This window comes from Eubalaena glacialis, chromosome 3 (genome assembly GCF_028564815.1).
Source record: "Eubalaena glacialis isolate mEubGla1 chromosome 3, mEubGla1.1.hap2.+ XY, whole genome shotgun sequence".
NCBI classification, from domain to species: domain Eukaryota; kingdom Metazoa; phylum Chordata; class Mammalia; order Artiodactyla; family Balaenidae; genus Eubalaena; species Eubalaena glacialis.
Genome location: NC_083718.1, coordinates 180,515,149 through 180,543,039, shown reverse-complemented (window position 1 = coordinate 180,543,039; position 27,891 = coordinate 180,515,149). Strand labels below are relative to the sequence as shown.

General features: G+C 41.0%; 1 protein-coding gene and 1 long non-coding RNA gene across 9 annotated transcripts in view; one reads left to right on the top strand and one right to left on the bottom strand.

Moving 5' to 3' along the window:
• The window catches only part of UBR4 (ubiquitin protein ligase E3 component n-recognin 4), a 126,303-nt gene extending 103,543 nt beyond the window's left edge, over positions 1-22,760 (bottom strand). For 7 of the 8 annotated variants that reach the window (XM_061184842.1, XM_061184844.1, XM_061184845.1 and 4 more), the window contains exons 1-17: positions 22,532-22,760; positions 15,670-15,767; positions 14,330-14,433; positions 13,417-13,546; positions 13,164-13,303; positions 12,555-12,657; positions 12,296-12,437; positions 12,012-12,136; positions 9,136-9,260; positions 8,464-8,523; positions 8,173-8,363; positions 4,992-5,091; positions 4,719-4,856; positions 4,135-4,252; positions 3,069-3,256; positions 1,989-2,148; positions 1,785-1,870 (exon numbers count right to left, since the gene is read on the bottom strand). In XM_061184842.1, the coding sequence (XP_061040825.1) occupies positions 1,785-1,870; positions 1,989-2,148; positions 3,069-3,256; positions 4,135-4,252; positions 4,719-4,856; positions 4,992-5,091; positions 8,173-8,363; positions 8,464-8,523; positions 9,136-9,260; positions 12,012-12,136; positions 12,296-12,437; positions 12,555-12,657; positions 13,164-13,303; positions 13,417-13,546; positions 14,330-14,433; positions 15,670-15,767; positions 22,532-22,707 (2,184 nt within the window). In that variant the 5' untranslated portion in view covers positions 22,708-22,760. The remainder of the gene's footprint in view (positions 1-1,784; positions 1,871-1,988; positions 2,149-3,068; positions 3,257-4,134; positions 4,253-4,718; positions 4,857-4,991; positions 5,092-8,172; positions 8,364-8,463; positions 8,524-9,135; positions 9,261-12,011; positions 12,137-12,295; positions 12,438-12,554; positions 12,658-13,163; positions 13,304-13,416; positions 13,547-14,329; positions 14,434-15,669; positions 15,768-22,531) is intronic. The other variant, XM_061184850.1, reaches the window with a different exon arrangement.
• Positions 22,761-22,849: 89 nt separating this feature from the next.
• On the top strand, positions 22,850-27,648 carry LOC133087532 (uncharacterized). Its single transcript, XR_009700411.1, has 3 exons — positions 22,850-23,023; positions 25,960-26,039; positions 27,440-27,648. It is a non-coding gene; the product is annotated as an uncharacterized LOC133087532 (long non-coding RNA).
• Positions 27,649-27,891: the final 243 nt, after the last annotated feature.

Genomic DNA, 27,891 nt, shown 5'->3' with positions numbered 1-27,891 from the left:
TCTGTAATTATTTTTAAATGCTAAGAGGGCAATATCATTACAGGAGTCTTAAGAATCCTATTCTCTAGAGAAAAATATTTCTTCCCCATTATTTGGACAAGTTTAGAAAAGAAAAGGCCAAATCTATGAACTTTGAAACCTCCCTCCTTGCTCAGATCTGGGCAAGGCGCTGAAAATTTGGCAGGACACCCTGACCCTATAGTCTGAGAAGGTACTGCAGGCAATATACTAACTGAAGCATTTCCTTCTCTTCACCTTAGACAGGTCAACAACTTTTCTACTCTATATATTCCCTTTCCTGCCAAAAAAATTTTTTTCATGTAACAGTAGGTAAGTATAAATAGGTTTTACAATTATCTTTTAAACAACAAAAGAAATGTTTAAGAATTTCTCAAATAGCTTGGGATTGTGAGAATCAATTTTAACCTCTTGAAACAGGTTCCTGGATTTTGTCCCTTTGGCGGCAAGTGCAAGCCCTTGAATTGTGTTCTGATTCTGAGAATCCACTGAAATAATCTTAAGAGTAACAAAAAAATTTTCAAAACAATCTTAGGGCAAATTATTGGAGATCTACCAAATTAAATTCTACTGGGGTTGATGGGGGGCGCGGGGGGGGATGAGTGGTCACAGTACCTAGGAATCCACAGTTTTAACAAATTCCCCAGGAATCCTTATATACACTAAAGATTGAGAACCACTAACTTTGACCATGTTATTATCAGACTATGGCATCATCAAATGTTGGGAGAGAATATGAATCCACGTATCCCTGACGCACTACTGGTGAGAGTAAAACATGGTGCAGCTACTACAGAGAGCAGTTTGGCATTATCTGCTTAAGGTCACATACTCTATAACCTGTCAATTCTACTCCAACTTATATTTCCAAGAGACTCACTTGTAACAGGGTACATACAGGGGACACGTACAAGAAAGATCATAGCAATACCTGGAATAGCAATAAAACCTGACTGACACAACCCAAATGTCCATCAGTAGAAGCAGAAGGGAGATGAATAAATTGGTATAGTCACAAACACGATGGAATACCATATAGCAGTCAAAACAGAAACTACAAAATATGCAACAGTACAGATGAATTCTGGCAATAAAGTACTAAACAATATTAAGTGAAAAAAATTACACAGAACATGATGTCATTGCTAAAAACAGTCAAATAATTTTAAATTTTAAAGTATCCCTTAAATGCAAAAACAAATACATATATGAAACTAATGAAATGAGTAATTTAAGATTTAGGATTCCAGATATCCACTACTTCAGTGAGGAAAGAAAGCCACAAGGTTTAGACAACCACAATCAAGATCCTAGACTTTATTTTGGTGGTGGGTTTGCAAGTAAGAGCGTATATGAGAGCATCCATCTCCTGTAATTTGATTGATCCTTTAAGACACGTGTTTTAATTTATATTTCTTAGATTACTAATGATGTTGAACATTTCCTATGTATGTTGGCCATTCTTTTTTTTTTTTATAAAATGCTCTGTTGTCTATTTACTTTTCTACTAGGATAGTCATCAGGAGTTGTTTTTGTTGTTTTTCCTTTTCTTTAAGCTTACTAAGTGACTTAGGGATAAAGGACACATTTTTTTTTTCTCGAAATGATCCTAATTAAGGCAGAGGGACATACTAGGATAGTCTCTCAACACTCTTTCCAGGGAGGGGATCCCATGATAAACTTTTCCTTAGCAATAGAAACAAGTGCAGCCTACTGAGTACAGATGTAGAGAGCTCTTGGCCTAAACGGTTGTAGTGCACACAAACCTGCAGGTTAGGTGACTGAAGGTCAGAAGTTACCAGAGAGTGGTTGAAGTGATAGAGAGCGGCAGCAAACTCTTCATCTGATGCACCTTGAAGACAAATGGGAAAACCAACTATTCAAGCATCTAACTGATGCATCGCACCACGCTGCCAACAGTCAAACACCACTAGGAAAAAATCCGCCAGGCACGTATCCTGTCTACTGACCCTTGAGTCCATCTTTGTCCACCTCCTTAATGATACTGGCCAGGGTGGCCATATGGTGTTCTGAAAGAGATACACTCAGATAGTTTCGGATAAAATTATTCCGAGAGTTCAGCATGGAAGAGGTGATGAAGTTCAAAATGTTGGAAGCCAGACCTAAGAACTAAAAAGAACACAGAAAAGCTCAGAGCAGATTCATAAGCCCAGAGCACCTACAAATCCTGAATACAAACAGAAAATAAAATATGCTCATAGGTCTCATGCAATAAACACAATGAATTAAAAAATCAGATTTTAAATCACCTACAGTGGGACTAAGTTATAATAGTCTTTCCCATGTGATTCTACCAGTTACAGAAAAGGGTATGCCAATTTAATACAACAGACTTCAAGAAATATTGCATGACAGGATTTCCAAAGAGATTAACTCATTTATTTCATTCTTCTAAGGTCCTGTATTTGTCCAGCTCTAAGATATTATTGATATATTCAATGCTGAAGCCTATATTGTCATTATACATGTTTGGAATTCCCAGTTCTTTACTTCTCTATTAAAATTAAATTTCCATCCACATCCTTGACTAGACTAAACTGCATGAAAGCAAAGACTGTATATGACTTGTTTACTGACAGAGCTTCAGAAGAGGGGCTGCTGACACACAGTACATCATTAATAAATACTGGTTGAACAAATAGTTAGCAGTCACTTACGATGTACCAGACCTAGGCTAAGGGCTCTTTAATTCTTCACAACACTCTTAGAAGAGGTACAATCACTCCCATACAACAGGAGACAAAACTGAGGCTTGGAGAAATTCAGTTTCTTGCCCAAAGTCATAAAGCCAGTAAGTGGTAGATTCTATCTAACTCCAAAGGCTATGTTACTAACCCTCAATGAGAGAAATAACACTGAGAGTATAAGAGTTATTTAATCAAATATAATCAATACACTTATGTCCTAACTAAAAATATCTTTAAACATTAGTTATCCAACCTACAAAATGTTTTTGTTCAAATGATTTGATTTTCACACCTCTTCTCCCCATTTCTCCCTCCCCCTTAACCTCAGAAATCCACTCTTACCAACTCAGGATCTTTGCGACTAGCCAAAATGTTGCCCTTCTCACCAGAGGCCTGCTTACTGGGGCTTTTAACTCGAGGTGAGCTCTCCAGCGGAGGGGGTGGGGGAGGAGGCGGAGGTGCCACTTTCTCTTTACTGGGGGAGATGGTCTCTTCAAACCACTGCCCCAGAATAGGCTCACTGTCATCATCTAACAGGGAAAGAGAAAAGTAACAAAAATAACACGTTTTTTAAAAATTTTTAGTACATCTGCTTTGTAAAAGTGCCTGAGTCAAAAGGAACACAAGGTTTGTAGATCACGGTGGTAGTTACACTGCTGCATAAACTTGTCAAAACTCATCTAAATGTATATGCAAAATGGGAGTATTTTATTGTATGTAAATTATACCTCAATAAAACCAGTATTTTTTTTTAAAGGAACCCAATGGAGGAAGAGAAACCACCTCATTTTATTTCACCGGCAAGCCAAACATTCTCAGTAGCAGAGTTTTACTTGTCTACCAACTATAAGCCCCCAGATAAGAATCGTACCTTTGGCAATTCTACACATTGCTCCCACAAACCTGGTCAGAAAGAACCTGAGATATTTATCTTATTCAATCCCTCTCCAAACCAAGGCAGGAGGGAATGTTAGTGTTGCCCTGTTGCTCACCACAGCAGTCTGGCATTGCTCTCTCTCTGCTTCCCCAAGCCACACATCTATGACGTCAGCCAAACCCAACACCTCACATACAGCCTTCCTGTTGAGTTTCACTGGGAAAGCTCAGAGCAGAGTTCCCAAAATGAGTCAGCACAAAAAGAAATATGAACAGCTGAGATGTATTCTGATTGCAGAGGGAAAGGAACGAAAAGCAATCTGGGCTTTGCTGACGGCAGTTTTAATCACTCATCTTCAACAGCTCCACTTACTCTTGAATAACATGTCGCCTTTAAGTGCACCTGCAGTCAAGATCTATGCCGGGCAGGTGAAAGCAAACAGTGACTAGGAAGCTACAGGAAGCTCCTAGGGACACTTCCTGCTGCACTCTGTAGCTTATCCCCTGGGAGAGAGCAAAGAGGGGCGTCTACCTTGGCTGCTGTCTTCCTCCGTGCTGCTGAAATCATCCTCATAGTAGGTGTTTGAGTCAGTAGAGGCGCTGGCATCGCTGCTCATGGAGCCCTTCCTCTGACGCTGCAGGACACATGCCTAGGAAAATAGCGAGGTTTCTGTAATTGATGATCACAAAAATGGAGCCATCCTACCTCGTCCCATTTGCCACATGAAAAGTTTTTTCCGTGTCTTCTTTTCTCTAAATCCAAGAAGTATTTCTCCTAATAGCTCCCTCCACGACTCTCATAGCCTTATCCTATAGAAGCACTCCAAAACCAGAGATGTGGACAAGAAATGAAAAAGGAATGTTTCCATAGTGTCCTCCATGTTTTTGCTTCAGCATGCCAATTGTCACAAATCACCAAGTAGCCATATGGACCACAGTGCTGATAATCAGTAACTAATTCAAATGTTTGAAACCATTTAAGAGTTTTTCTCATCTTCAAAACCATTACCACAAATTATGACTTTATAAAGATCATGGCATACAGTCAGTCTCATTCATTTTGAGGAGGTTATATAAGAAGATCTTCCAAATTATCAATGGCATGACCCCACCCACCTTTCGGTAGGAAGTTGAGAGTAATGTCAACAGCAGGTTTGTCAGTGGGACAGAGTCTATCAACCGTTGAATCCTCTGTATGGAGGTACTCTGGGCCATAATGCTCAGGACAGCAGGGGGACCATCTGCCTCCCAACCCTGAAGGTAACGACATGAAAAGAGAATTAATGTCAGGACTCGGCAGGAAATAACCACCTGATCTGATGGCTCAAGCGAGCTTAGCCAGAAGGGGAGCCAACAGTCAATATGCTGGTTCTGAAGACAAGCCCTCACCTTGTGCAGAGCCTCCACTTGCAGGTCTTGAAAGAGAGACGTCAACAGCTTGACGGCATGGTTTGCCAATATGACTGAGAGCACCCCAAATCCCTGATGCCTACACAAAGCAAAAAGGAAACACAAACATTAACAACTCACAACAAATTACAATCTCGGAAACCACGGATCTTGCCATTTTGAGGTCCTACACCCACTTCAGAATCTATGGACCTTTCCCCAGGGGGAAAAAAAAAAAAACTGCAAAAACACATAAAATTTGCATATAATTTCAGAAGCTCACAACCTCCCTGAAGCCCATCTACACACTGCCTAAGGATCCACAGGCTTCAGGTTAAGAACTTCAGGACTAGAAGAAATTCTTCCAAATCCATGAAATTTTGGAATTTAAACTATCAATTCAAAGCTATTGGGTCATGTGAAGACACTAACATTTAAATGTTGGTTGAATTTTTAAAAAGTCATTCTTTTGAGAAGAAAAGGTTAAAAATCAGCAACTTTTACAAAATATCTGGACACAAACCAAAGAGAATAAAAACAAAGGTTTACATTAAATCTGAGTAAAACTTTCTCTTTCTGTCCAAATGACCACACGACAAAGGGTTAGTATATCTAATATACAATGAGCTCATGTAAATCAATAAGAAGAAAGGACAAATACCAAAGAGAAAACTGGGGCAAAGGATATAGACAGTGTGAAAATGATCACAATTACACTAGTTACCAATGAAATACAAATAAGAGCAATACAGTAATATCTTTCTCCTCTAAGATTAGCAAACATGAAGATTAATGACTCCCACTGTCAAACAGGACCTGGGGAAGAGGCATTTGCACACACAACAGCTAGGAATGCATATTAGAGCAGTTTAGCAAAACATTTCAAATTTTTAAGTAAGTATATCCTTTGTCCTAACAATTGTACTTCTAGACATTTACCCCAAGGGGATAACTGAACAAGTTCACAAAGATTTATGTTTTAGAAGGTTTATCAAAGCACAGTTTATCAAAACAAGAAATTTGGAGCACACTAAATAAGTGTTCAATAAGTTAAATTAGTTAACTATAGTGTATTTATACAGTAGAATACCATCAGTCATTAAAAACACAGAATCTATAATCGTATCGTAGACTGTAAACATGTCTACGATATTTTGTAACAGTGATCCTATTTTCATAAACATGTACGTTTAACATACGAGCACAAAAAAATGTCTGGAAGACCGTTTACCAATTTGGGTGGTAGAATTTCAGGCAATTTTTTTCCTTTCTTATGGTTTGCAACCTACACAATGTATTTGCATTCTTTTAAGTCTCAAGACACTACAGCCATTTTTCAAATGTTTCTGCTACTTCTAAGGATATACCTTTTGGCATTCTCCCATTTTCCTTTACAATGCCAAGCATGCAGACGCTCAAAAATCACAAACTACTGTTCTCTCTGGAACATGATTACCTCCCTATTTTGCTTAGTGTCTACTTCCTACCACCCTAATGTCTATTTCAGATTTCAGCTCAGTAACACTTCCTCAGGGAAGCCTGCCTTGATTTCTCTAACCAGGTCAAAAGCCCCTATTATAATACTCTCTAGATACAATTTGACATGTATTTGCATGAATAACTTCTTGTCTCTTCGGAATGTGTCTATTTTTTTTTATTCATCACAGCATTCCAGAACTAACACAGAGCCTGGAACAGAGAAAGTAGTGAATAATTTGCTGAATGAGGTCCAGAATGCGACTTCCTCCTTGAACTCGACTCACATACACAAGTGCCTACTCAATATCTCACAGAAAGATCTGCCAGTCCTCTCAAAAGCAGCATGGCCCAGATTAAATTCATTTCTTCGACTTCCTGCCATCCAATCTACTCATAAACTGGTGTGCCCTATCTCAGTAAATTACACAACCCAGGTACTCATGCCACAAAATTCTGATGTCGTATTTTTCACACTCAACCTCCAAGCCACCAGCAAATCCTGTCAGCTGTACCTTCAAAACATCCCGATATGACCTCTTCTCCCTGCCTTTACTACCACCCACTCCAAGTCCCCTCATCGCTTGTGCGGAGTAAGGCTTGAGCCTCCTAACTGTTCTCTCTCCCCCTTGTCTTACGATCCCACAGTGTATTCTCCATAGAACAGCTGGGTTCTCCGGTCACTAATAATTCAGATCACGTCACTCCCCTCTCACAAACCCTCTAACACCTACAGATTACACTTGGCCCTAAGTGATCTGGCCCTGGCTACCTCTCTGACAGAATTTTCTACCACTCTCCCTCCTCGATTTCTCTATTCTAGACATACTGACCTTGCTGAGCCTTAAAAATGCCAGTCACACTTCCACCTCAAAACCTGAACAATTCTACCCCAAATATTTGCATGGCTCATCTGTCACTTCACTTCTACACCTTGTTCTCAGAGCCCTTTCCTGACCGTGCTAACTAAAATACTAGCCCCTGACACTCCCTAACTCCTTGTTCTGGCTTATTTTTCTTCACAACACTCATATATGATAATCTATCGTGAACTTACTAGTATGTTTGTTCACTGTTGCTCCAGTTAGAAAATAAACTCTATAAAGGCAAGGAGATTGCTTTGATTAGTGCTCTATCCTCAATGGCTGGATAGAGACTAGTGGTACATGGTAGGGACTGAAAAAATAAATAAAATCCAAAAATGCCTAGGCTTAGAAAATAAAACCTTGAACAACACAGAAGTCACATCTCTAACTTCTTTCCTGGCAAGCAAGGGTTTCTGTCCAGACTTCATCAAAACAGTAGTAAATGTTTCAGGAAGCCAGGAGGACCTGACAGAATCCTCACTTTACAGGTTAAACACACAAGTGAGTAACCAACTCCAAGTCAAACAAGCCCATTTTACAAAATAGAAGCATTTTTTTTCTGATTTGAACCTCACAGAATTCCTAAAATATGTATTACACAGATATTTCCTCCCTCTTACAGAGAAGGAAACAAGATTGGAGAGAATGAGTGATTTACCCAAAATCATACAGCTATGATGTAGAGATAGTAAACTATGATCATCCTCTTAGTAGTTACATTCAACTGGATGGAGGCAAATTTTTCTATTGCTGTGGAGATAAGAGGAGTTACACTAGCTCCCCATCAATATAAAATGGCAGGAAAACAAAACCTGAGCAGCAGTCAAGGGGACACATACCCTTTTCCAGGCCCCAGCTTTGGAGAGCCCACTCCCTCCTTTGTACGAGAAAGGATGTCTCTGACCCGGAGAGCAGCCAGCGGATCTTTCTCTTTCCCCTTATCAGCCAAGGCAGTAGGACTGAGGTTCAATATGAGGAAAAGGCTGTTTAACAAACACCAGGCACCCAGCAATTGGAAGTTCTGATAGTGCTATTGAAAAAGGCACAAAAAATATATATAAACAGAGATCTTACAAGCTACATACCTTACAGACTAGATATAAGACAGGAATATAGCAGAGACTTCTTACCTCACCACCAGCCCGGCGGGAACTGCTGATTGCTTGTCCAATCATGTCATAGATTTCGAGCTGTCCAATATCAAACATACACAAAAATCTGAGCAAGGTGACATAGTTCATTACAAATGCTAAATCCTACCCAAAGCAATTTAGCTTGAAGACATCAATATCCTCAAGCCACTTCCAATGATAGAATTCCATCACACTTTCCTTGACCGTCATAAGATGTTGACTCTGTCTTTTCATTCAGCTCACATGTCACCTTCTCAGAGGCGTCCCCTCCACCTAATCTAAAGCAACACACCCAGGACCACATCAGATCACTTTCTATCACATTTGTTCATCCAATCCACTTATCACTATCTGAAGCTGTCTTGTGTCTATCGTATGCCTCCACTGAAAGTGCACTGACACAGTACAGGAAGCCCTTACATATATTTGCTGATTGAATGACTCATCTTTCACAAAGTCCATTGCCACCACAAAGTTGCAGTGTTTCCTGCAGAGCCAACCAATCTGCCAAATAAACAAGCTCAAGGCCTACCTCTTAGACCTACTACCCAAGGGGAAGAGGTATGGAGAGTACTCCATGTCCTTCCCTCTAAAAAGAAAGAAAGTGGAACTGGCCATATTCCCTCATTTGAATAATCAAGGTTCCGTGTCCCCAGAGGCGTAGCTTACACATTTTTGGACAATTGTAGCTGCGTCACTCTCATAGTCGTCTTCTTTGGAGCTCGTGGACCCTGTCCGCACTTGCTGAGCACTACCCACATGAAGGATGGCCATGCAAGTTGCCACACTCACACCTGAAAAAGAAAAGATACACACATTCCAAGAAACTGAAACACAAAAACACAACCCACCTACAAGCAATTCCATGATTTGATTACTGAAAGTAAATTCCATAAGGGCAAGACTAAACACAGTGTTACCATACAATCCAACAATCGCACTCCTAGGTATTTACCCAAATGAGCTGAAAACTTCCATCCACACAAAAACCTGTACACAAATATTTACTGTAGCTTTAGTCATAACTGCCAACAAATGGAAGCAATCAAGATGTCCTTTGATAGGTGAATCAATGAACAAGCTGTGGTATATCGATACAAGGAATACTATTCATCAATAAAGAGATGAGCTACCAAGCCACAAAAAGACACAGAGGACCCTTAAATGCATGCAGCTGGCCCTCCACATCCCCAGTTCCGCATCTGGAGATGCAGCTGGTGGGACCGGTGGATGCCGAATCTGCAGATGCTGAGGCTGACTGTACTACACCATTTTATACAAGGGACTTCGAGCATCCGTGGAGTTTCGTATCCACGGGGGGTCCTGAAACCCCCCCACCCCCTGCAAGCAAAAGAAGCCAGTCTGAAAAGGCGACATACTATATAATTGATTCTAACTATGACATTCTGTAAAAAGTAACTATGGAGACAGTAAAAGATCAGTGGATTCTAGGGACTGGCGTTAGGGGTAGGGGAGAAGGACCACTAGGTGGAATACAGGGAATTTGTGGGGCAGTGAAAATATTCTGTATGACACAATGATGATGGTTACATGACATTATGCATTTGTCAAAACCCACAGAACTGTACAACACAAAAAAGGAACCCTAACATAGTAAACGATGGACTTCAGTTAACAATAATGTATCAATATTGGTTCATCAATTACAACAAATGTATCCTATTAATGCAATTGTTAATAACAAGGGAAACTGTATATAACGGAGAGAGAGTATATGGGAACTCTGTACAATCTACTCAATTTTTCTGCAAACCTAAAACTGCTTTAAAAATGAAATTATTAATTTTAAAATATTTTTAAAATTTTTAAGATGATGGAAAAAAAACAATCCCACACTTAGTATTTCTCAAAGACATCAAGGCCAAATCCCTTTCTTTAAATCAAATTCCAAGTGATCAAATTTCAATAACAAACCAAATCTGGGCTCCTTAAACAACTAAGAATTTTTATGCGGGATCTTAGTTCCCCGACCAGGGATTGAACAGGCGCCCTCAGCAGTGAGAGTGCAGAGTCCTAACCGCTGGACCGCCAGGGAAGTCCCTTAACAGCTAAGAATTTTTAAGGACTCTTTAATCCTTACCAACTAAGTACACTGAGATCCATGTGATATTCAAGAAATTCCCTGAAAATTGAAATTAATAAACCCCAAATTTAAAAATGCAAAAATCAAAGATAGAGAACTAGGAATAAACACTGGAAATGGGCTTGGAGAGAGCGCCTGCTCACATGCTGCCTTAGCTTTCCATTCCCACTGCTGCAGTTCTCGCTCAGGCCCTTCACCTGTCTTGCCCGAATGACCACAAATTCCTCCTAGCAGATCTTCCAGCCTGGTACTACCGCTTCAATGTGCTCCTAAAGTATAGCTCAAATCACAGCACACTTCAAAATCTTTAATGGTCTCTACTGCCTACAGGATATGGTCCAAATGACTTAGACTGCATTTCTAAGCCCTCTGTGATTGGGTTGTACTTTCTTTCCAGCTGTCCAACACCCACTAAACTCACACACACACACACACACACACACACACACAAATGTTCCCCCAAATTCCAGGATACTCTTGGTCCTGCTTTTGCCTCTGCCTAGGGATAGCCAAACTGAAATCCTACCTGCCCTGCAAGACACATCAACAGAACTCCTCTGTGAATACTGCCTTCCCCAATTGAAAGTGCGTTTATCTTTATATTCCTGTTTACACACAGATGTTTACAATAAAGCCATTCAAAGAATGTACGGAGATGATTAACCTCAGCAATTTCTTGGTGCTCCCAAGGTCAGGTTTCCAAGACTGTTCATATCCTCACTCACAGAACCCAGTAAACGTCGGAAATTGTTATGCCTCCCAAGACATACCAGGACTATGGTATTTAAAATCAAGGATCAGTGATTTGGGTTAAAAAGTCACTGTAACAATAACTTAAAAGAGAGTAAACACCAGCTGTCAGGCCCCACTTCCAAGGCAGCATAATCAACAGGAAGGGAGGGGATTTTGCAGCAGCATGAAGAATAACAGTCGTTGCATTTATCAATATAAACAGATACCACCTGTTCTATGAATCCTTCCTCAAATCTGCTCCCACAGCAAGACTCAATTCTCCCTTCTCTGTGTGCCCATAATATTCTATACTTCTCTTATCGCCTTTATCATCTCCTGTTTTATATTACACTCTGTGGTCCGATCTATCCTCCATTGCTCGAGTATAGGCTCCTTGAGGGCAGGGATTACATACTGCTCATCTCAATATCCCAAAAGCACTTGGAATTTTGCTTTCAAACAGCAGACACTTACCATGTGCACACACTATGAAATCAAATATCCACATAACACAATGGCAGCAGTTGAACAATAAGTGAATTTACAAGATTCCTATTGAGACCTCATTTCATCTAGGTGAGATATCAGATGATCCTTGGGAGAAGGGTCTAAGTAAAGGGGGAGAGAGTACTCAGAAGGATCTCATGGTTTCCAGAAAGTGTAACTGTCCTTGGCTGAGAACATGAGATCAGATATAACAACTGCTCACCTGCATACAAACAACTTAGGCTGAGGACTGTCACATCTTGCAAACGAGAAGGATTGAGAGGTTCCAACACAGGTAGAGAAAGGGTATCCAATGCCATGGTTACATCAATCACCAGTGAATGAAAACTGGAATATAAGAGAAGATTAACAAAAGTGTCTCTTTGAGTCACCTGCTTCTATAATCTGATAGTTAAAGAAAGTCGGCATGCCATAAAAATTAACCAGTTTCTCTCTTTTTGAGAGCAGCATTAAAACGCAAAGCATATGCGCCCTGGAGCACCTTACCCATTACGAACAGCAGTGGCATCTGCTACTGTTGCAGGCATGATGAAGAAGGAATTGGCCAACACTGCATCTTGAAACCGATTGATGTAGCGTAGGAAATAGGGCAGGTTCAAACACACACGCAGTAGCTTCTCTGAGCCACCTGAATTAACGAAAAAGCTCAACCTTACAAACAGGCCTCTGCTGCTTGATTTTCTTCCACTTAAGGAATTTCTGAAAGCAGAGAAACCACCTTTCTGCTGACAATTAAGAGTCTTACCAAGCTCCTGAAGACTAGCCACATTCTGAGCTATGAACACATTCTTGGTTTTGATAGCAGAGGCTTGATCTGTGGATGACTGCTCATCATTTTCTCCTTCCGCCTGAAGAGAAACAAAGGATGTGAAAGGCCCATCAAGATACTATCATCTGTTGATTGCTGTCCTCAAGTTCAGAATAGAACCAACCATCCAAACTAAACAGCTGCTCCACAGATACTCTTCAGACCCCCCAGTTAATGAGGGGGAAATTCCTCTCTAATGTTGGGGAAAATACAAGTCATTTTTCCAAGAGGAGGGGGAAAATACATAGCTTTAAAATATATATATTCTGTAACTAGTATAGAGTGATGCCTTTTACAGAAAGGAGTACATGCTCTTTGTCTACTTGCATTGAGAAATGTTGGAAGAATGGTCCTCAAAATAGTAATAACTGTGAACAGAAGGAATTGGGGTGTTACTTATTTTTGGTTTGTATTCTTCAGCTTTGTACCAAAGGCAGGTACACCATTTTCTATCACAAATGTAAAATACATTTGTTAGCTATTTTTCCTAGTATTATCATCTTAACAAACCCCACAGAATGAGGCCATTTGGCTGAAGTAACTCACCGGAGTCTGTGGACCTACGGGTGATGATGCTACAGTTCTAGGGTTAAAAACTGACGTCAGCTGGTTCAAAAAATTCATCTGGACCTCCTTCTGCTTCAGCTCTGGGCTTACTGGTGCAGCCAGCTCTTTCTGATCTTCCACTACAAAATATAAAAGCAAGAGAGGGATGAGGGGAGTGCCACTAGAAGGCAAAAGAGGAAATAGCTGGCCAGAGGACTGGCCAAGAAACCAAGTCTCGTGAAGGAACACTCACCATCTGACAGTGTCTTCACTGTTTGTGGCAGCTTGGCCGATTTCATCATTGCTGTAAATGTGATAATTTCAGTTCTGTCTAATCGGCTACAGCCAGTGCACAGGCCCTTGATGAGGAGAATCAAGTGTTTCTGGAAAAAAAAAAAATTCAAATATGCCTTTTAGAAGAGTCTATTCTTTAGGGACTTCTAGCTGGCAAAGGGCCAAATTTAGGTTCATACCAAGAACTGCAAATTAGGAAAAACAGTAAAGCAGAGGTCACAACCTGACGGTCCTCAGACCACATCCGCTTGCAGGCTTGTCTTACTGTTCTCAGTGTTGTTGTTGTTGTTGTTTTAATTTGAAGTTATGGCCAACTTTTTAAAATATGGAAGGTTTAACATACAAATCCAGATTTCCTGTCTCTCTCAATAATTTACAAGACAGAGCAACTCTGTTGCCATTCCTGTACGGCAACAGTCAGCTGGAGCCAAACAGTGATTGGCCCCTTTATAGCTGGGTCACGCACCCTTCTCAACCAGCATACTTGACTCACTTTATGTCACTTGCCTGGCCCCCACAGGCATATCTTTGCAATCCTTGAAAAAGCCTCTGCAGCCCTCTATACCAGGGGTTGGTAAACCATAGCCCCAGTTCAGCTCACTGCCTATTTTTGTAAATAAAGTTGACTGGACCACAGCTATGCTCATCCATTTACGTATTGTCTGTGGCTGCTTTCACACTACAAAGGCAGAGTTTAAAAGGCAGAGATCAGCTGTAACAGGGACTGGATGGTCGGCAAATTATCTACTATGTGGCCTATTACAGAAAAAGTTTACCAACCCCTGCTCTATGCCATCCCTTCTCCATCATTCCACTTGTCAGTCACAAGCCTACCACAAAATAAGGGCCAGAAATGGGCCCATCACTCTTACCTGGGACACAGCGCAAGCCTCATCTGGATTCTCCAGACGCAGGAGAGAAAACTCAATCAGGACTTTACAGGCTGCTGCCACAGACTGAAGTTGGTTCCGGGGAACTGAGAAAGGAATAAACTTTACTTAACTTCAGACTGCTATAACTCACTTCAGCCTCACAGTCAATAAACCAAATAAGTATTGAGCTCCGTATGTCCAACATTCCCAATATCATTCTAAGAGAATAATTATATAGAACCAACAACCCCACAGGCAAACAAAGGCATTTGGGCATTGATAAGCATCAACTGCTTCTAGATCAATTTATCTTACATTTACTAGAAATTAAGATAATTATAATAGGAAATACATCACAGTAAGTACCAAGCACTTCAAATATATTAACCCACTTAATCCCTAAACCAATTCTATGGGGTAGATAATATTGTTACCCCCCTTCCCTTCTTTTTTTTTTTTAACAGATAAGGAAATTAAACCATAGACAGGTTAAATGATTTGACCAAAGTCACGCAGCTGGAGTTAAATCCAGGAAGTCTGGCTCTAAAGTTCACGCTCTTAGCCGGTAGACTACACCACCTCTCCTTTCCCTTTTTGCAACGGGCTTCCTACTCAAAGTTTCTCCAATCTAAAAGTGATTCTTAGAGTGGTAGCCAATGCCTATAATAAACAGCACTAGACACCGAAAGATTACTCAGCAACCCTGTAACTTCCTTTCACTTTGCTTGCTTAGCAAACTATTTAAGTAAAATAATTCAAATTCTTCAGAACTATATGAGTTAAGATTGGGAAAAAAAGTGAAAATGCAAAATTTCAGAAATAGTGGAAAGTAAGGGCTTGGTCACGTTTGGGGGTAGAAAAGTTTAAAAGATGGGGAACTGAAGTTGAAATCCAGTCACATACCAGAGAACACAAAAGCAGAATTTAATTTCTCACCAAAACCAAATAAGGAATAGAGCCTTGGTTAGTGGCTGCTAACCCCAGGTCAGTATCCACCTAACCCCCCAATCCCACCCACCCTGCCCCCCAAAATCAGCACACTAATAATTACATGTGTAAAATCAATAAAATGCTTTTGATTAAAAAGGCAAGGAAGGTTAACTTAATGGTTATGAAATAGATGTCCAAACCAAATAGTTTTTTTAAATCCCTTTTGGTTGGCCTCGGTAAAGGAACTTCCAGAGCCTCATCATACTGACAGTTGTCTCCACTCTTGAGTGAACAGGTTACAACTAAAATACAGACTTCATTAACAACTTGTTCAGACACCGTAACAAGAGGACACACAATTTCCCTATTCATGAGCCCTTAAAAGGGAATGACAAGAATAGAATACTTACTGAGGCTACAAACTGTTGTGATATAGTGTGTGGAAAGTGCAACAAAAGATGAGTAGAATGGCTCATACTGCTTCTCGTGGTGCAGGATTTCTGATTCACTGCAAAGAAAATAATTCAGCCAACATTTACTTAGTGCGTACTATATGCCAGATACCCTACCCCTTTACAGGTATTACCTGACTTAATCCTTGTAGCAATCCTACTTGGTAGGCACTGTTATCATCCGTATATCCAAGTTGAGAAAGTGAAGCTTAGAGAGTTAAAACTAAGTACTTTGTTCAAGGTATCAGGCTTAGTAAGTGGCAAAGGCTAATAAACAGGAAACACTTTCAACCTCACTTAGAATTAAAGAAATACAAGTAAAAACACAACAGGATACCATCTTGTCCTGTATTACTGACTGGCAAAGACAAAGCTAATAATGCCATGAGCTGGCCAAAGGAGGGGTAAAGCAGGGCACTCAAAATACTGTTAGTGGGAATACAGACTATAGTAACACATTCTGAAGACCAAACAAGGCCAGTCCATAATGCAGTAACTTAAAAAGAATCAACAACTCAAGGGAAGAAATCATCTGATGGGTGATAAAATCCAAAATTCTTTAGGTACCAGAGTCCTCCATCCCCCTCCCCACACCCACAGGATACAGCTAGATCACAACAAAGTTATTATTAACCACATCCCTTATCTTTACCTGAGAAAATGGCCTCTTCAGTGAAAATCTGGAGCCCAACTAGGTCTAAAAACTGGATACATTTATGTCATTCTCTTTATCAAATCAGATGCTAACTGCAACCCATGGAACAAGAAGGCAAAGAAAACACTAAAATGTCTTATTAAATGGAAAGAGGAGAGCAATGTGGCTAAACAGTTTCCTCAGTAAGTTAATTCTCCAACAGAACTATCAGCCTCGGAAGGGAAACGTAAACAGAGTCAGCACTCTATCCACTTGCCAAATCAACACAAGAGCCAAAAAGACAAGCTCAACATTTGGAAGGTGCCATTGTGAGTGATGAATCACCTCAAACAACACTTAAGAGTCTGGCACTGCAAACACTTTGCTATTTGGAGATTTATCAAGGATAAACTGGGTGTTTATCAAAGATCAGTTCCTTATCTTGGAATAACTCTTTCACCAAGAAAAAATATTTATGGAGCACCTATGATGTGCAAGAACCTCCCTGCCCATCAAGGATCATTTCTCCCTAGTTGTCAGATGGACAAAAAGAAGGAAACAAAAACCTTAAAACATCAAGCAACACTCAAAGCTTCAGGGGCCATCACACTGGTGAGGGTCACATCACATTCAGCAGAGAACTCCCCAACCCCCTGCTTCCACCTCCTATGAATAGCTGTTCCTTCACTCGCATCCTTACACTTATGCATTCATTGTTCTAAGGTTTCCCCACCCTGTAATTTGATCCATTTTACTAAGTATTTACCTTCTCTGCTTTATTTCAAAGTTTCAGAGCTGCTTACCCCCACATTTTTCAACTGAACAGGTTTACCAAAACTAAGAGAAAAACTGCCTATCCAAAGAACGAACTTATTCTGCTGCTTTCATTCCCATTCAGATAATAAAATATATCCAAAACATAGGAGTAAACACATTTAATTGCCTGGTTCAGTGCTGCCCTATTATGATTTAACAAACCCTACTTCCTGCCCTAGAAATACACAACTGCTTTATTCCAATCAAGAACAAAGAACACGCTTTGGGGAAAGATGGACATTGGCAATAGAAAAAAATGGAGCAGTCTTGAGGCTCAACTTACGATTTGCTTAAGACAAGTAAGGATAAACCTAGGGAGATTAGTTTTAAAAAGACTTAAAGGTGGGGCACTTCCCTGGCGGTCCAGTGGTTAAGACTCCACCCTTCCAATGCAGGGGGCGAGGGTGAGATCCCTGGTCGGGGAACTGGGATCCCGCATGCCGCACGTTGCGGCCAAAAAAAGAAAAAGAAAAAGAAAATATATCGGAGTGCCTTCTTTAAAAAAAAAAAAAAGACTTAAAGGGGAGAGTAGGCAGGTGGACATGTGGCCCAAAGGACAATGTTGTTATCTCTTGATTCTAAAGAAACAAGTGTGTTTGAGTACCCTGATGAAGATGTGCCGCCTCGATTCCTTACCCCACCCTCATTTCCCAAGAACCTGACAGACACCAAGTCACCAAAGGAGGCAAAGAAATGGAAAAATGGAACAAAGGGCAAGACGTTAGGTAGGAAGGAGAAGAATGCAGAAATTGAAGGCAAATATGACAGGAAGAAAAATAAGGAGATTTCAAGGTAAAAATATCTCTCCTCTAGGCAGTCAAGCTATTTTCCTCAAACGTCTGCTTCGCCTAACAAACTCTGCAACAGAAGTATCACAGAGCCTCAAACACTGCTGAACAGACAAGGAATCTGAAGTGGTTTTATTCCACACAAAATAAATACAATGCAGAGCATAAAGGGAAACAGCAGCTAAGCAGAAGTCCAATTTGACATGTAAGTAAAAAAGAACTGGCCAGGGTCTGGAAATATCTGGGTTTTTCTAGGAAGAGGTGAAAAATCTGATGGGGCAAAATAAAACACTAAGGATTCACCTTAGTGAATTCACCTTCCTTCTCCCTCTTAGATTACTATTCATATCTTTGTTGTAAACAAACTCCACAAAGTTTGGAAACTCCACAAAGCCCTTTCTCCTCATCAGAATCATAAACTCCCAAGTATAGAATCTATTATGCTTGTTTCAAGATACTTAGAATCATGAAACAAGCATAACAAATACATTAATGAGTTATATTCATTTAAAAAATATGTTTATTGACCATCTGCTGTGTGTCACAGAGTACTTAATACATGTTAACCAAAGAACTGAAAGTTTTCACATACATCCCTCACACTCTCCACAAACCTGCAGGGAATGTAATACTGAGACATGGAAACATTACCTAATCTCACAACTAACTATATACACTTATCATTTGGTGGCTGGCTTTCTTTCTGTAGGTCAATCACGAACTCAGCTGATGATGGTACTAGTGCACCCCTTTCTCCCTTAAGAGATTTTTAGAAAATGACTGTGCATTATCTAATGGGGATGTTGTAACAGCTTCTGCCTTCCCAAGTAGGTCTCCTCAGCCTAAATTTTATCAAATAGCTGGGAGGCAGGGACTCAAGGAGGCTTATCACTAAGAAAGGCAGGACAGCCTAGGAAGGACTGGCTCAGGGGAAAAGGGCTTTTTTTCTTTTTTTTTAATCTACAAAGACTCAGTCAAATTATTCAGTGAGAACCATTCTCACCAACATATCCTGCACAGAGTTAAGAAAGGAATTCTGGGGACTTCCCTGGTGGTCCAGTGGGTAAGACTCCGCGCTCCCAATGCAGGGGGCCCGGGTTAGATCCCTGGTCAGGGAACTAGATCCTGCATGTGGCAACTAAAAAGATCCGGTGCGCCGTGCCACAACTAAGACCCGGCGCAGCCAAATAAATAAATAAATATTAAAAAAAAAAAAAAGGAATTCTGTATTGGGTAGTATATAAGGCTACATTCAGCAATTACACTTTAAGCAATTAAGCACATATGGCATGTGCTCCATTAAGCTAGTTCTAGCTTCATTTCTGTTCTAGAAAAGTAATGGTGTTTAAAAGATTTTCAATCTTTACTACTAAAAGACATGCTATCAACAAGCAGTAGAAATGAAGATGAAGTCCCCTTTAAGTAAACTCAGATATCTTTCTCCTTTAAAAATCTAATGACACTTTTGAGAGTATGCTTCCCAATGTATCCATGCTAATCCCTCCTTTGTTTCAGTTTGGTTACAAAGTCAAACTTAACAAACAGGGTCCAGGGAATTCCCTGGCAGGCCAGTGGTTAGTACTTTGCGCTTTCACTGCCAAGAGCCCGGGTTCAATCCCTGGTTGGGGAACTAAGATCCTGCAAGCCTCGCGGGGCAGCCAAAAAAAAAAACAGGGTCTGGATCTAGGAATTATTTCTTCTACCTTTTCTTCAAACCCAAAGGTCAATTCCAACTATAAAAGTATGAAAGAATAGAGGCAGAAAGTAGTATGAAAGAATAGAGACAAAGTAGAATGGCGGAGGAGTCTCTCAGGGCATGTGTCATCGTCCCCAAAGGTCAAAAAGGGAGGAATTCAATGGATGAGCAGGCCACCGGACAGGAAGTAAGAGCTGACATGATGGAGCCAGGACATCAAAAAAAAAAAAAAAAAAAAAAAAAAGAGTTTAAAAAAAAAAGGGAAGCAGAGAGTAGCAGACTGCAACAGAAAAACAGAAGGTCCCTGGAGGGAAGGAAGAAAAACATGGAAGGCATAACCACAGAAAGAAACACGGTACTGTCTGGGAGCGGCAACCACAGAGGTAAAGTAGCAGCCTAGGTACCTAAACCTTTGATTACCTGCAAAGCGAAGCGCGCCACAGCATCTGTACAGTGTTGGCTCTGACCTGGTTCTATACTCAGTGGCCATAACTTGATGTTCAAGAAATAATTCCACAATTCTGACACCGTTTTTTTTTTTTTTTTTGAAAAAGCAAATAAAACTTTTGAGAAACAGAATATTGATAGCAGGGTATTAATTTTTGTGCTCTAAACCAGGGGTTGGCCTGCAGGTCAAATCCAGCCAGTCACCTATCTCTGTTCAGCCCATATTTAAGAATGGTTTTTACATGTGTCTTTATGGCTGGGGGGAAAAAAAAAAATCAGAAGAACATTTTGTGACATGTAAGTATCATATGAAATTCACATTTGTGCCCATAAATAAGATTCTGGAACACAGCCACACCCATTTATTTATGTAATGTGTATGGCTGCTTTCGCCATACAATGGCGGAGATGACTAGTGTACACACCGTATGGCCTGCAAGTTAAATTTACTCTGATCCTTTACAGAAAAAATGTGCTGACCTCTGCTCTACACCAAACTGAACACTTGATATGTTCAGTTGTTCTAACTGTAAAGAACTTGTAAGCCAGATATTTCTTCTGGAAATTTCTTCTGGAAATTACAGAACCATGTAACAGCAAACCAATAAACAGTCCCATTTGCAAGAGTCTGAAAATATTTTATTGAGAGAGGGAGGGAGGGAAGGAGGGAGGGAGAGAGAGAGAGAAAACTGTTTCTGTGGGAAAATGACCTCTCAGACAATAAGCACAACCTTCAGATCATATTGCTCTCGGAGAGCCTGAAGAGGACACATAACAGGCTTTCCAAAGTTGACTGAGCCGCAAAAACCAGAACAGAGACTTCAAGGATCTTGCCTTCCAATAAAAATATGTGTTACTAAACAGCCATCAGTTTGGATTTCTTTTCCAAACCATGAAAAGAGGTCTTATTAGCGTCTATAAACGCAGGCAACCCTTGATTATCTTGGCTATACAGAGTGCAAGAGGGGCCACTATCACTTATTTGGCAAAATTCAAACGTACCTTGACATATCTGGTTTTGGCTCCTACTACAGGTTGGAGGCAGTTGCTTAACTATTACAGTTTAAAAGGTCTGGGCCCATAATACTGGATGTATGGGCCAGGGTGTCAACAAATGTCTTTATTACCTACTCAGCTCATGTCCATAAAAACATAAAAGCAAATGTTCTAAAAAGTGGAACACTGACCACTCTAAGTAACACGACAAGTGTAATTCGGGAAAAATACCACTAATCCAAATGTTTAAAACAGTTATAAAGAGACTACATAATTTGAGAGCAGTATCTTTGATATTTGTTTACATCTTCTGAACCTTCTTGGCTTAATAATTAGATAGGAAAATCCATCTGTAAAGTTAACTGTGAACTTACCAAACCAAACCATTATTTTATTCTAATTTATTTTTTTAAACCTCATCCAAAGTATCACAAACCTAACAATAAACACTATAATAGACAATGTGTCAAACCATGGGCCTCCCTTGAGTAATAAATGGCAATTTCTAACCTTCTGGATAACATGTAGGTATACTCTTGTTGGCATGAAGCTAAAATGACCCAGTTAGCAATTGCAGAAAGTTGCTGAAGTCAGGTTTGGCTAGAAAAATGAAAGTGAGACTGGCTTTAAAGGCAGGTCTACCATTAAACTAATGAAAGACTGCTCTGAGCAAGGTAAGACAGGAAAAGGCAGGCACTGTGATATGACTGGCCTTGTATGCACACAATTCTCACAATCTAAGAATCTCAGAAAGAAAAATTCATGTAACAGCAAACCAATAAACAGTCCCGTTGGTAAGAGTCTAAAGATATTTTATTGAGAGAGAGCGCGAGTATACGGTTTCAGTGGGAAAATGACCTCTCAGAATAACACTGGAATGTTTTTAATCAAAGACCGTTACGGTAGCAATATACCATAAGTGCAACCTGAAAAGAAAGTCATCAATGATAACTAGTGGCTTCAGTCACAGAAACAGCACGTGCCCCCAAGTAATTTACAGCACCAGGGAAACCTTTATTAAATTATGTGGTAGCTCTCCAATTTAAACCCCGGGCTCCGCTACGGCCCAGGCTAGGGGGATGAGCGCGGACGAGAAATGCAAACTCATCAGCGCTTTGACCTTAACATGGGGGCAGCCCTGGGAACATTCCCCTACGAGGTCGACGCATCTCAAAATTACTCCGAAACCAGCCCGGCCACGCCCTCCCGAGAGGGCGTCCTCAAAAGTTTTGCTCGTGAGGGAAATTGAGGCACAGGATTTACCCGGGTTGGCGGAAGAACACCAGACAAGCCTTCCTCTCCCAGGGCCGGGGAGCCCCGAAGCCGGGGCCAGGGCCGCGGTCCCAGAGCCTCAGGAGGTAGCCGGGCAGCGGGTCCAGATCCTCTGGCACGACCTCCCCTCCCCCTCCCGGCTCCCGCCCGACCGGGGACGCCGCCCGGTACCTCTCGATGACTGAGGCCACCAGCTGCGGCAACTCCTTCATCTCGAAGGCGGAATAGGACGCGGATAGCAGGGGCCGCACCGCCACCTCCCAGCCCGGGGTCGTGTCTGCCTCCGTTGCCGGGGCCCCGGGCGCCGGCGCCGCAGCCGCCGCCTCTTCGCCGCCGCTCGTCGCCATCTTCCGTCGTACTACTGCGGCTCCCTCCGGGGGCTTGCCACCGGCCCAGGGCCTCCTCACGGGAGGGGGCGGAAGTGACGCAATCGGTGCGTCAGACTGCGCGACGCAGTCGCCAGCCAAAATACGCGGCGCGCGAGGACAGCCTCCCTCTGCTCTCGCAGGGGGAGCGTGACGCGGCGTGGGGACGAGAACGAGGGGATGCGCCTGCGCAGGACGTAGTCCTTCGGGTGAGGGCGGGAGCGTTAAGCTCCGCGCCAGCGGGCTGGAAGTCGTTCCCGAAAATGGGAGGTCTGTGCCTTTCGGGCACTCCGGAGAGGTGAGTTTGGGAATTGGTTTCAGTTGACTAGACCAAGGCAGCGAAGTAGACCTGCATCGGCGAATATAATGGCCCCGGCTCAAGAAAGCTAAGGACGAGAAGAGGCCGTGGAAGCCTAATCACGCTCACCTGCTTCACTTCACTGATGACCACCCCCCACTCCCAACAGTTAAAGTATAGCGTTTCAGTTTGCAAAACTCTTTCTCCTTCTCACACCACCTCTCGCTATTATTGTAATCACCAGTCCTTTCTTCGCGCTGAAATCCCTTTTATGTTTTGATTACCATCATTAGTAATGTTACCAGCTCGTGTTTGCATCGCTCTTTGCTATTTGCCAGGTAACGTTCCATTCCCCCCTTTTTCTACTAGCAAAGAAAGAATGTAAACTTTTCATCCGGTAATTTTCTTGTTTCTGGTTGTGGCTTTTTCTTTTCCGCCTAGAGAAGTTCCTTTAGCATTTTTTGTAAAGCTGGTTTGATGTGATGGTGCTGAATTCTTTTAGCTTTTGCTTGTCTGTAAAGCTTTTGATTTCTCCATCAAATCCGAATCAGTTCAGAATGATAAATATAGTTAACACTGCTGTATGTTATATATGAAAGTTCTTAAGAGAATAAATCCTAAGAGTTCTCATCACAAGGAAAAACACATATTTTTTCTTTCATTTTGTAGCTATATGAGATGATGGATGCCCACTAAACTTATTGTGATAATCCCTTTATGATGATTTTAAGTCAAATCATTATGCTGTACGCCGTACATTTACCCAGTGCTGTGGGTCTATATCTCAATAAGGCCTGGAGAAAATAAAATAAAATCCTGAAAAAAGGAAAAAAAAATCTGAATGAGAACCTTGCTGGGTAGAGTATGCTTAGTCATAGGTTTTTCTCCTTCATTACTTTTAAGTATTGTGCCACTCCCTTCTGGCCTGCAGAGTTTCTGCTGAAAAATCAGCTGATAGCCTTATGGGAGTTCCCTTATATGTTATTTGTTGCTTTTAATATTCTCTCTTTAATGTTTGCCATTTTGGTTACAGTGTGTCTTGGTGTGTTCCTCTGTGGGTTAATCCTGTATGGGACTCTCTGCACTTCCTGGACTTGGGTGACTGTTTCCTTTCCCAGGTTAGGGACCTTTTCAGCTATTATCTCTTCAGATATTTTCTCAGGCCCTTTCTCTCTCTCTTCTCCTCTTGGGACCCCTATAATGCAAACATTAGCACACTTGGTGTTGTCCCAGAGGTCTCTTAAACTGTCGTCATTTGTTTTCAGTCTTTTTTCATTTTTCTCTTCAGCGGCAGTGATTTCCACTACTCTGTCTTCCAGCTCGCTGATCCGTTCTTCTGCCTCATTTAGTCTACTATTGACTCCTTCTAGTGTATTTTTCATTTCAGTTATTGTATTCTTCAATTATGTTTGGTTGTTCTTTATATTTTCTAATTCTTCGTTAAAAAGTCTTTATAGGAACTTCCCTATAAAGAAGGAAGTGTCCCCTGCATTGGCAGGCGCAGTGGTTAAGAATCCGCCTACCAATGCAGGGAACATTGGTTCGAGCCCTGGTCCAGGAAGATCCCACATGCCGCGGAGCAACTAAGCCCGTGCGCCACAACTACTGAGCCTGTGCTCTAGAGCCTGTGAGCCACAACTACTGAGCCCGTGAGCCACAGCTACTGAAGCCCACGCACCTAGAGCCCATGCTCCGCAACAAGAGAAGCCACCACAATGAGAAGCCTGTGCACCGCAACGAAGAGTAGCCCCCACTCGACACAACTAGAGAAAGCCAGCATGCAGCAACAAAGACCCAACACAACCAAAAATAAATAAATAAATAAAATTGAAAATAATAATAATAAAACTTCTTATACAATGGAATACTACTCAGCCATAAAAAAGAATGAAATAATGCCATTTGCAGCAACATGGATGGACTGAGAGATTATCATACTAAGTGAAGGAAGTCAAAAAGAAAGCCAAATACCATATGATATCACTTATATGTGGAATCTAAAATATTACATAAATGAACTTATCCACAAAGTAGAAACAGACTCACAGACATAGAGAACAGATTTGTGGTTGCCAAGGGGGAGGGCGTATGGGGGAGGGATGGAATTAGCAGATGCAAACTATTATATATAGAATGGATGAACAACAAGGTCTGTATAGCACAGGGAACTATATTCAATATCCTGTAATAAAACATAATGGAAAATTTTTTTTAAAAAAACTTTTTTTTTTTTTAATAAATTTATTTATTCATTTATTTAATTTTTGGCTGCATTGGGTCTTTGCTGCTGCACGCGGGCTTTCTCTAGTTGCAGCGAGCGGGGGCTACTCTTTGTTGCGGGGTGCAGGCTTCTCATTGTGGTGGCTTCTCTTGTTGCAGAGCACAGGCTCTAGGCGCGCGGGCTTCAGTAGTTGTGGCACACAGGCTTCAGTAGTTGTGGCTCGCGGATTCTAGAGCGCAGGCTCAGTAGTTGCAGCACACGGGCTTAGTTGCTCCGCGGCATGTGGGATCTTCCCGGACCAGGGCTCGAACCCATGTCCCCTGCATTGGCAGGCGGATTCTTAACCACTGCGCCACCACGGAAGCCCAAAAAAAAAACTTCTTAAAGGCACACATTCCTATAAGACTATCCTAAGAATTATCAATTTCCTGGACTTTTCTAACTTCAATTTAGGAAATATTAACTCTCCTAAACTCCAAATCCTAGCCTTGCCTTATTGTCTTGTTTTGCTGAGTGCTACTTATTTAATATTCTTTACAACAATGCTCTTACTATGCGGTATAATGATGTACTACTGTAATATCAACTTGAATGAAATGAAAAAAAAAAAAAAAACTCTGATTGCTTGCTCTATGCATCCATCCTCCTCCCGAGTCCTTTGATCAAGTTTACAATCATTACTCTGAACTGAAAGAATGTGAACTTTTATCCACAGGATAATGTCTATATTTTTGCCGATAAAAAATTATCTGGGTTCCAGATCCAAGAGAGAAAAGCAGTTTGACTTAAGCAAAGGTATGCGTGCCTTGAGGGCCCTCTTGTGTGTGAGTTCTTGGTGGATGACTTCAAGCTCCAGGCCCTGTGGCACACAGTCCACCCAAATCAAAAAATGTTCACAAGAACTTGGAGACGTTTTGAAAATGCTGAAAGCCCTGAAATTCTCCCCCATGGTTTGGAGGAGCGCCTTTTATTCCCGGTGTAATGCTGATAAATAAATTGGTACCTGGTGATTAATCTAGACTCTTGGTAAGAAAAGAGCTATTTTACATTAGAAATAAAATTCAGTCAAGTCAAGGCCAGTCTTGGAGGAAAACATGGCTTCAGTGATAACAGTAGGGATTTTCCTTTAGTGTCTTATATCAGGGGTTAATAAAACAGCAGTTTCCTTAAACAAAAAAGATGAAAGATGAAAGACAGGGCAAAAAAAACTTTCCGTAACACAGTAACTATCGCCATATTACAAGATACAGAAAGAACCCTAAGGAGAAGGCTGGAGACCAAGCGTTTTATAGTGGCTCTTGGGACATTAATTTTATTTTACCCAAAGGACAAAATTAATCTGCAAAGGTTCTCTTGGAGAGGCTTCAGAAAATAATAAAAGATCAAATGACCCTGCTCTCCTCCATCCCCCTCCATCTGCTGCAGCTGTACGAAAGAGAGTAAAAAAGGCAAATGCAGACTATCACAGGGAGATTTGCACCTGTACCTAAACATTTTTTGATACATTTTTAATATTTCTGGCTTATAGATTTGAAGAATGCATTCTAGGATAATGACCTTCCATTATAAATACCACATTAATTTCAGTATTGGAGGTTCTTGTATTGCTACAAAGATTTGGAATGGCATCCACATTCTAAATTTAGATAACAAAAGAAAGAAACAGGATAAATGGAGTAAAAAAGACTTCTAGATGAAACATAAGGTTCTAATACTTTGGCCCAGAAAATAAGATAGAAACTAAAAAATAGTAATTTTTATAAATTATTACCTGAGGGACTTAAAAGACTAGTTCTCTTCTAAGCCCAAGTGGCTGGGCAAGGAACTAAAATAAATTTTAAAACTGATAAGAGCAAGAAATGATATAGTCACGTTACAGGAAATACAATGAAAGAAAAAAATTAAGCAGCTGTAGCTGAACTGTATGGTTTAAAGATCAATGTGGTGGATAAAATAGATAAACAAAGATTTACCATATAGCACAGGGAACTATATTCAGTATCTCGTAAAACTATAATGGAAAAGAATCTGAAAAAGTGTATATATATATATATGTATATATATACAGGTATAAAAATAACTGAATCACCTTGCTGTACATCTGAAACATTGTAAATTAACTATACTTCAATTTAAAAAAAACAATGGGGGCTTCCCTGGTGGCGCAGTGGTTGAGAATCTGCCTGCCAATGCAGGGGACACGGGTTCAAGCCCTGGTCTGGAAGGATCCCACATGCCGAGGAGCAACTAGGCCCGTGAGCCACAACTACTGAGCCTGCACGTCTGGAGTTTGTGCTCCGCAACGAGAGAGGCCGCGACAGTGAGAGGCCCGCGCACCGCGATGAAGAGTAGCCCCTGCTCGCCACAACTAGAGAAAGCCCTCGCACAGAAACGAAGACCCAACACAGCCAAAAATAAATAAATTAATTAATAAAAAAGAAAAATAAAAAAAACAATGCATGCTGGTTTATGTACTCTATTGCAAAGCTACATTGAGAGATGGGAAGGGAGGATAAAGCAAATAGGTGGAAAATGTTAACATTTGGGGAATCTGAGTGAAGGGTATCAGAATTCTTAGGACTCTTCTTGTAATCTTTCTCTAAGTCTGAAACTGTATCAAAACAAAAAGTTAAAAGAAAAAAATTGT